Source organism: Babylonia areolata, chromosome 18 (assembly GCF_041734735.1).
Source record: "Babylonia areolata isolate BAREFJ2019XMU chromosome 18, ASM4173473v1, whole genome shotgun sequence".
Classification (NCBI taxonomy): Eukaryota; Metazoa; Mollusca; class Gastropoda; order Neogastropoda; family Buccinidae; genus Babylonia; species Babylonia areolata.
Window position 1 is genome coordinate 61,028,469 of NC_134893.1, and position 9,503 is coordinate 61,037,971.

A 9,503-nucleotide genomic window follows, 5' to 3' on the forward strand; every position below is an offset into this window, starting at 1 on the left:
CGTGTGTGTGTGTGTGTGTGTGTGTGTGTGTGTGTGTGTGTGTGTGAGGGGAGGTGGGAGTGCGGGGGGAGGTGGGGTAGAGGATGAGGTATGTGAGTGTATGCATGCCTACACTGTGGGAGCAACAGGATATTGGAACGTGTATATATATGTATGTATATATATATATATATATATATATATATATATATATATATATATATATATATCTTTGTATGTACGTGTGTGGGGTTGGGGGTGGGAGATATGGGCGTATGTGTGTGTGCTTGTACAAGTAAGTGTTCATCTCTGTGAGTGTGTGTTTGTGTGTGTGTGTGTGTGCCGTGGAAGCTGCGATACGTAGACTAGAAATGAGTGTGTGGAGGAGGGGGTAGAGGAGGTGCAAGGTAATGTGTGTGTGTGTGTGTGTGTGTGTGTGTGTGTGTGTGTGTGTGTGTTGGAGCTCATGTACGTTTATATGTATTTGACTGTGCTTTCATATGTGCTTGTACAAGTAAGTGTTCATCTCTGTGAGTGTGTGTTTGTGTGTGTGTGTGTGTGTGTGTGTGTGTGTGTGTGTGTGTGTGTGTGTGTGCCGTGGAAGCTGCGATACTTAGACTAGAAATGAGTGTGTGGAGGAGGGGGGTAGAGGAGGTGCACGGTAATGCGTGTGTGTGTGTGTGTGTTGGAGCTCATGTACGTTTATATGTATTTGACTGTGCTTTCATATATGTGAAACTGCATGTCTGGTGCATTTCTGTTATGCATGTGTGGGTGTATGTGTGAATGTGTGTCTTCATATTTTACATTTATTTGCTTATTTATCACCATTGTTGTCTTATTTATTTATGTTTTATTATTATCATTTTATTAGCATTACTAATATTATTACTACTACCTTTTTCTATATTATAATTATTATTTATTTATTTATTTATGCAAGCTTATCTATTATTTATTCCCCCGTTTTTTGTTTTGTTTTGTTTTTTGTTTTTTTTTTTGTGTGTGTGTTGTTGTTTTTTTGTTGTTTTTTTGTTTTGTTTTTGTTTTTGTTTTTTTGGGTTTTTTTCAAGGCCTGACTAAGCGCGTTGGGTTACGCTGCTGGTCAGGCATCTGCTTGGCAGATGTGGTGTAGCGTATATGGTTTTGTCCGAACGCAGTGACGCCTCCTTGAGCTACTGAAACTGAAACTAAAGAACCAAAAGTTAGCCGTCTAGGATGTGGAAGATCATATATGGATGGGACAAGCAGAAGACACAATCCAGCTGGTATGCCAGCTACAAGACATGAAAGAAACAATAGAATGGGAGAAAAACCTCAGATATCTCTTCAACACAATCATTTCACCCACTTTCGGAATAGCCAGATGGCAGAACAGATGTAGAGATGAAGCTACTCATGGAAGAAAACGGTAAAGAAGGGGTTATCATATACGCAGATGGCTCAGTCACCACTAAGGCAAACCCGGATGGGAATTCACTGCAAAGCAAAAAGGAAAAACAATTAGGGAAAAGAATGCCTCATACAAAGTCACAACATCCAACCTGACAAAGGAAGATGAAGCTGTGACACTGACAAACTTTCCAGCAGCTGTCATCTCTTCATACGCCTGGAATGCAACATGCCATGGTTCTGGTTGACTCAGTGACCCTCCTACAATACATTGAACTGAACTGGAATGGGGGACCCAAAGTGGCATGAGGGAATACACAACTTTCAGATTCAAAATCTTACATTAAAATACTGCCCTGGGCATGCAGATGTTAAGAGAAATGAGCGAGCTGACAGGTTGCTGGCAGTGCAACAACAACGAGCTATCTACATGTGTGAAAATCTGAAACCCTAAGAACAGTATAATAGAGTAGGCCTATCTCAAGATTCAAGTACAAGGCCATCATAACATTGATCACCTCACAAAAAGAAAGAGAGGGAGCGGCCATAAATCTAGCATGAAAGGTAGAGCACGATCCTTTGCAATTCCAACAAATAATGACATCATTTCCAAACAAACATTGCCCAAACACTTTTCAAAATAGAAGAGTCTCTCTAGGCTTTCCCGCAAATACATTAGACTGAGCAACACGGTAGACATCACGTTCATGCCACTAGAGATCTGTTCATAATTGGTGGTAGTGTGTGTGTGTGTGTGTGTCTGTGTGTGTCTGTGTGTGTCTATGTGTTTGTGTCGGAAGAGCTGTGTTCTTGTACGAGTGCATGTGCGTGTGTGTGTGTGTGTGTGTGTGTGTGTGTGTGTGTGTGTGTGTGTGTGTCTATGTGTTTGTGTCGGAAGAGCTGTGTTCTTGTACGAGTGCATGTGCGTGTGTGTGTGTGTGTGTGTGTGTGTGTGTGTGCGCGCGCGCACGCACGTGTGTGCGTACTGTGATGGGAGCTGTAATATGTAGGAATGTGCGTTTGTGTCTGTGTGTTTTGTGTGGTGAGCTCTGATTTTCCGCCAGCAATATACCATGTTATTCTTTATCATTGATTTTACTTCTTTTTTCTATACCTCAATAAGGGAGTCATTTCAATTGTCCAATGCTAACTCCACGCCACTGTGCTGAATAGGAGCTCGATGCTCCATGCTGCATGCTGTAGTCATTTCAGGCCTATCCTTGACAAACTCCATATAGTTGATTTGAGGATGGGGTCATTCTGGGGCGGTACACCGGCTTGGGGGAAACACGTGTGCCATGAAATTCTGCACTTGTGGCGTGGAATGTTTTGTACCAAATAATCAAGATGGCGACTGCCGGCAGTAAGATCCGTGCAAAGCGTCAGCTATCTGAAGATCCTGACGTTGGTAATGTTTGCAAACACGCCTTGTGATATTTAGTAATTAGAGGAGAAGCCTTTACACTTTGTGTAGGGTGAGCGTTTTGTCTGGCGATTATCGTCAGTTGGTGAAAACAAAAGTGACGGGGATAAGGGCCACAACTTTCCGTGTGTTCTTTCCGTTTAGTTTCGTTCCTGAGACAGGAAAATTGTAAATTTGTTTAAACAACATTGTTAATCTACATTTCTTCCCCTGTCAAGAGACGTAAAGAAAGCCTGTCAAAGAGTGGACGGGAAGAAATATAGAATATATGTTACAATGCTATTAACCAATATTTACAACGTTAGCTGTTCACGCAGTATGAGAATGTTAACTTTTTTAATGAACTATGAAGGCAATTGATAACAGTGTTTTGTTCACTTTAGCACTAGAACGAAGTGAAAGGTGTAAAGTTTGCGATAAGGGGACCCTAACTTCGCTCGTTTACATGGTATATCAGTTCACACTTTAAGCTTAATCCAGATGCTTTTTTTTCATCCACATATCTTTTTAAGCCAGAAAGAATGACAATCGCGATTCATATGATTAATCAGTGTAACCCATTCTGATTGAAAATGACATGCTCTCTTAATTTCAATGGGGAAATGCCCAAGGTCTGTTAAGAAAGTTTATTTCAATGGGGAAATGCCCAAGGTTTGTTAAGAAAGTTAAGAAAAGAAAGGTAAGCAAGTGTGGCCACGTAACAAGATCCAATGGCTATGCTAAAACAATCCTCCAAGGAACTATTGCGGGAGGGAGACAGGGTGGATGAGAGAAAAAACGGACTGACAACATTGCAGAATGGACAGGAAAATCATTTGCAGGGACCCAGGCTTTGACACACAACCCACAGACCTGGGAGAATCAGGTGAACAGTGACTTCACAGAGTTAAGGGGAAGAAAAAGAATGTCCAACCTCCATAGCATCGTCATCATCATCATCATCATCGTCATGCTCCTCCTTTATCATCAATAAGAAATAAGTCCCAAATTCTGTGGTCTTTAATTCCCTAATGGTGACTTCAGTTTCGATTCCCTTCCACTTCTGTGCTTGGGGTGAGTCCCGTCAGGTCTTCAGTGATGGCAGATTCAAAGGGGACTGACATTGGAGGGATGTGGTGGTGGTTTCTTGGGGGGACGCTCACTCAGTCTGGCTCTGCGACTTAGACATTATTGTCATCAGTAGGGGGCTTAGTTACATAGTTAGTATGTGGTGTCCTAAGTACATTAAATCAGAACAGGCACTACTGAACACCATCAAAGTGACTCCGCAGCAGTGCAGGGTCTCCTCTGGTGTGTTGCCTCCAGGCGACCTAACAAAAGTAACAATGGTTCCCTGCGGACTATCGATGTAGGGACTGTGACAGACGAACCTGGGTGTGGCTGTGTGTGGGGGACTTGGAATGAGCTGCGTGGGAATAATACTAATGAAACGGTTCAGGTGATCAGGCAGCAAAAAAAAAAAAAAAAAAAAGAAAGAAAAAAAGAGAGAGAAGAAAAATGTCCAAATATCATGGGTCATTGATAGAATGTTTTTTAGCCTTATTACTAAACTGTTGAATAACGAGTGTGGAGAGACATATATATATATGTGTTCATATGTGTTTTTTGTGAAATATTCAGTGAAGGTGCTACAGCATTGGACTTATGAGGCCTGGATTCGATCAATGCAATGTCTGATGATTTAAGGGTGGAGATTTCTCTAGTCTCCCAGGTCAATAGACTTGCAGAGCTTTAAATGCATTAATCATCTTTATCCTGTGTATAATATATACATGCAAATTATATTCATGTGTATATTAAAGATCTTGAAATCCATGTCAAGAATTCAGAGGTTTTTAAGACACAGAAACATACAGCTTGCACCAACCTTAATAAGAATCATCAGCAAGTTCATGTTGATAGTTAAATACAATAACCCACAAAGTGGCGACCACCTTTACTAAAACATAGAGTGAAAAAAACAACAACAAACCAAAAATGAGACCAGACTTTATGTACCCATTTGAGTACTCCTTGTATCAGTTTCCATTAACCCTTTCCGGACGAAGGAATGCTCACGCATTCCTACACAAAACGTATTCGGTTTCGGACGAAGGAATGGAATAGCATTCTCCGAAAGTAAAATTCCATCATGCGCTGTACACGTGATTTTGTGATTAGCCAAGCAGAGTGCGCTATTCTGGGTCACTCCACAATCGAATGGTATGATTGGTCAGCCTGGGATGTGTGGCCCGTCTCGCACACACGCTGACAAAGTCACTGACCGGTCGTCTGCTCGCGTGCCAGCCTGTGAGCAAAGCGGGCTCTTCTCAGAAGAAGGCTGTGACTGCAACGTTTTAGGGTTGCCGAAGTACTTGAAATGCTACAAACTGAAGGGTCGGACATTGGAGAGGTGGATGATGACGAAGAAGAAAGCCAATTTAATGCAGAAAGCGAGCATGGGTATGGTGATTCGGGGTGAAAAATTGGCAGTATTTTCTACATATGGCAAAACTGAAAAAATAAGATGAGAAATTTGATTTCTTTTTATATGTAATAGCTCAACACGTAATAAACCAGTTCTGAAAGTTTCATTTTCTTACACAGTATTTTGTATTTTTTGTAATTTTTTTCCAAACCCTTACAAATGGGCCGTCTGTGGGGAAAAGCAAGGGAGAAAACTTGTCGTCCCGAGTGAGTTAAGCATGACAGATATATTAATAATGATAATAATAGTAATGACAGTATTTATATAGCGCTGAATCTTGTGCAGAGACAAATCTAAGCGCTTTCACACCAGCCATTTACACTCCTGGATAGCTCTAAAACTGAAGAAACTGAAGACAAGGAAGAGGTAGGGGAGGGATGCTATCTTGTGAAGAGGTGGGTTTTAAGGCCAGACTTGAAAGAGCTGAGTGTGGAGACCTGACGAAGCGGAAGAGCAAGTTCATTCCAAATGCAAGGTCCAGAGACAGAGAAAGAACGGTGTCCAACAGTGGAGTGTTTGAATCTGGGTATGTGTAAACAGAGTGGATCCGAAGCCGATCATAGAGAGCGAGATGGGAGTGTAGAGGTGAAGGCAGCCACAAAGATAGGAAGGGGAAGATTTGTGAATACTTTTATAATATAGAGTGCTTATCTTATACTTTATTCTCTCTCAGACAGGGAGCCAACGGAGATGTTGCAAAATAGGAGTGATGTGCTCAGATCTTTTCTTTCTCAGGACTAGTCGGGCAGCAGAGTTTTGTATGTGCTGAAGGGACTGAATGGATGAAGCAGGCAATCCAGACAATAGGGAGTTACAGTAGTCAAGGCGAGAGAGAATGAGAGAAACGACAAGTCTAGATGTTGCGTCTGTGGACAGATATTTCCGAATGGAACTGATGCATTGCAGTTGACAGTAGCAGGATTGACCTGTCTGACTGATCTGTTTTTGCATGGACATTGTGTTGTCAGAGACAACGCCGAGGTTCCTGACAGAGCTGGAAAGAGGGATGGATGTACTGCAAAGTTTGATTTTGTCAGCTGTGATGGAAGAGTTTTTGTTTAGTTCCTATGATCATTGCTTCAGTTTTGTCTGCATTCAATTGTAACTTATTTAGAGTCATCCAGTTTTGAATGTCCAGGAAGCATTCAGATGTTTCTTGCAAGAGCGAGGACAATTTTTCAGGGGTATCACTCTTCTGAAGTTGAGTGTCATCAGCATAGGAATGATGACTAACATTGTGGTGGTTGATAATTTCAGCGAGAGGAGCAGTGTACAGTGTGAAGAGAACTGGGTCTAAAACAGATCCTTGTGGGACTCCGTGTTTGATTTTAACAGGTTCAGACTGGAAATTATCGACGATGACAGACTGGAACCGATCAGTGAGATAAGGTTTGAACCAGTTGAGAACAGTGCCATTGATGCCAAATGTGAAATGAAGACGGGAAAGGAGGATTGAATGATCTAACGTGTCCAAGGGAAATTTTTCCTGAGTCAGACGCTAGCAGTGGATTGTTCAGGATGTGAAGGAGAGTGGTTTCAGTGCTGTGGTCAGCACGATATGCAGACTGAAAAGGGTGAAGGAGATTGTTGAAACAAAGTGGTTGTTGAGTTGCTTGAGGACGCATACATACTCACAAACATGCACTCCACCTCCCTCCTCTGCACACACACACACACACACACACACACACACACATCAAAAAACAACGACAACCAAGGTCCTCTGTGTGTAAGTGGATGCTAATTCAGTTATTGAACACTGCCCAGATATCATTATGATATAAACTTTTCATGTGACTTGAGAAGGGAAGCTTGACAATCGTAAAATATGTAAAATTACATGCCTGGAATGGTGGATTCAGTGGGGTTTGAAGAAAAATCTGAGAATTTCCAGCATTGCTTCCAATGATCAAGCAGACAAAATATTTTGATACATAAAGAAACTAAACTCATCAACACTAGAAAAATGTGATATACCTGCTGATCACCATCCATAATTTGATGCGTTAGTTTCAAAGATGCTAGTATGGCCCAAAGCATACCCATAAAATACGGCACAGTGGAATGATGGCCTAGAGGTAACGCGTCAGCCTAGGAAGTGAGAGAATCTGAGTGCGCTGGTTTGAATCATGGCTTCGCCGCCGATATTTTCTCCCCATCCACTAGACCTTGAGTGGTGGTCTGGATGTTAATCATTCGGATGAGATGATAAATTAAGGTCCCGTGTGCAGCATGTACTTTAAATGCACATAAAAATAGACATTAAGTCCCAGAAGTTAGGAAAATAAAACATAAAATTGTATGGTGAGCCCCCCCCCCCCCCCATCCCCCAAAAAGAAGCCATAATTGATATATCATTGTTACAGGGTTCATTTTATTTGTATTTGTATTTCTTTTTATCATAACAGATTTCTCTGTGTGAAATTCGGGCTGCTCTCCCCAGCGTCACCCATTTCTTTGTATTTTTTCCTGCGTGCAGTTAATTGTTTTATTTTTGTTTTTCCTGTCGAAGTGGATTTTTCTGCAGATTTTTGTCAGGGACAACCCTTTTGTTGCCATGGGTTCTTTTACGTGCGCTAAGTGCATGCTGCTTACAGGACCTTGGTTTATCGTCTCATCCAAATGAATAGCATCCAGACCACCACTTAATACTTGACTGTTGGCCACCGTTCTTTCTCTGTCTCTGGACCTTGCAATTGGAATGAACTTCCTCTTTCACTTCGTCAAGTCTTCACACTCAGCTCTTTCAAGTCTGGCTTTAAAACCCACCTCTTCCCAAAATAGCCTCCCTTCCCTGCCTCTTCCTTGTCTTTAGTTTCTCCAGTTTTAGAGTTATGCATGCGTGTGAATGACTGGTGCGTAAGCGCTTTGATTTGTCTCTGCACAAGATTCAGCACTATATAAATACCATTATTATTATTAGTAGTAGTATTAGTGGAGGAGGAGAAAACACTGGCAACTGTGCTGGGGTTCGAACCAGTGTGCTCAGATTCTCTTGCTTCCTAGGCGGACGTGTTACCTCTAGGTCATCACTCCACCTGTTTTTGATAGCATTGTATACAGTGATTGAAGATGAAATTTTATTTTTGCTCTAAATTTTACTTTCAGTGCCAGCAAAACAAAGCAGAGTTGACAGAAGCAGGTCTTGTCCATATCTGGATACCATCAATAGGTAAGTCTCTGGCCTAATTTGTCTTTAGTTTATGAATGTTATTATTCAGTGAGAATTGTTTTTCTGTTGCTGCTGCTATTGCAATTATTACTGTCAATTTGGTTCATCTGTGTTATCCTTGGGTAAAAAGCTGATAAATCACATTTGATACATCTATAGACAATGTAATGTGATAGAATATTTTGGGACATTTGGTAGAGTGCTTTACCTGTCATATGTTAATTTAACTCAAAGTGCTTTATATATGCATCCACTGAATATTAATACATGAATGTTCAAACTGTAAACAGTATTGCCATTTACCTGCCCCCCCCCCCCCCCCCCTTTTTTAAATTTTTTTTATTGTTTTCATATTGGTGACACTCCCGTTTGTCTCTTATGTCCCTATATCTTTCCCCTTTTTGTCCCTCTTTTTCTGGCAACCTAAACCCCTTGATATTTTTTTCTTGTTTATTGCATTTTCAAAATTTATTTCACTTCATGTCAGCAGAACATTATGTTATTTAGATAGAGAGTATTCATATGGCTATGGTGGCTAATGTTATTCATTTTTCAGTGTCTTTGTCCACACTTAGGTTTTATCTGATGATCCATATGTGGTTTTGGTATGGTTTTTTTATTTTGTTTTATTTTACTTTTTTTCAAACAGGTCGGTGCTTGACTTTGATTTTGAGAAGTTGTGCTCAGTATCACTGTCACATATCAATTGTTACGCCTGCCTGGTGTGTGGAAAGTATTTTCAAGGTAACTCCAGTGTGTATTGTGCTGCATATATTACTGTCAGTTTGTGGACCCTTTTCCATAGTTAAAAAGTAAGGTATGACTCCAAACGTGCTTTGGTCAAACAACACATTGTAGTGCATTTTTATGAAGTTTATGACTGTGAGACAGTTCATGCTTGGCCTTGGCGATGCGCAGCGTCACTTCTGCATCAAGGGCTCCGTTGCTGCATAGGGTGCTGCCCAGGTAGCAGAACTTGTCGACTGACTTCATCTCTGTGTCATCGATCTTGACTGCAGGTGGGGGGAAGGCACTGGTGTTCTGTGAGCTAGCTGGTTGGTACATGGACT

General features: G+C 41.3%; 1 protein-coding gene across 1 annotated transcript in view; it reads left to right on the plus strand.

The window, feature by feature from the left end:
* The first annotated feature begins 2,677 nt into the window (after positions 1–2,677).
* LOC143292971 (ubiquitin carboxyl-terminal hydrolase 39-like) overlaps positions 2,678–9,503 on the plus strand; it is a 47,058-nt gene continuing 40,232 nt past the window's right edge. Inside the window, exons 1-3 of the mRNA XM_076603698.1 lie at positions 2,678–2,779; positions 8,370–8,433; positions 9,083–9,177. Coding sequence (XP_076459813.1) covers positions 2,719–2,779; positions 8,370–8,433; positions 9,083–9,177 — 220 coding nt within the window. The 5' untranslated portion in view covers positions 2,678–2,718. The remainder of the gene's footprint in view (positions 2,780–8,369; positions 8,434–9,082; positions 9,178–9,503) is intronic.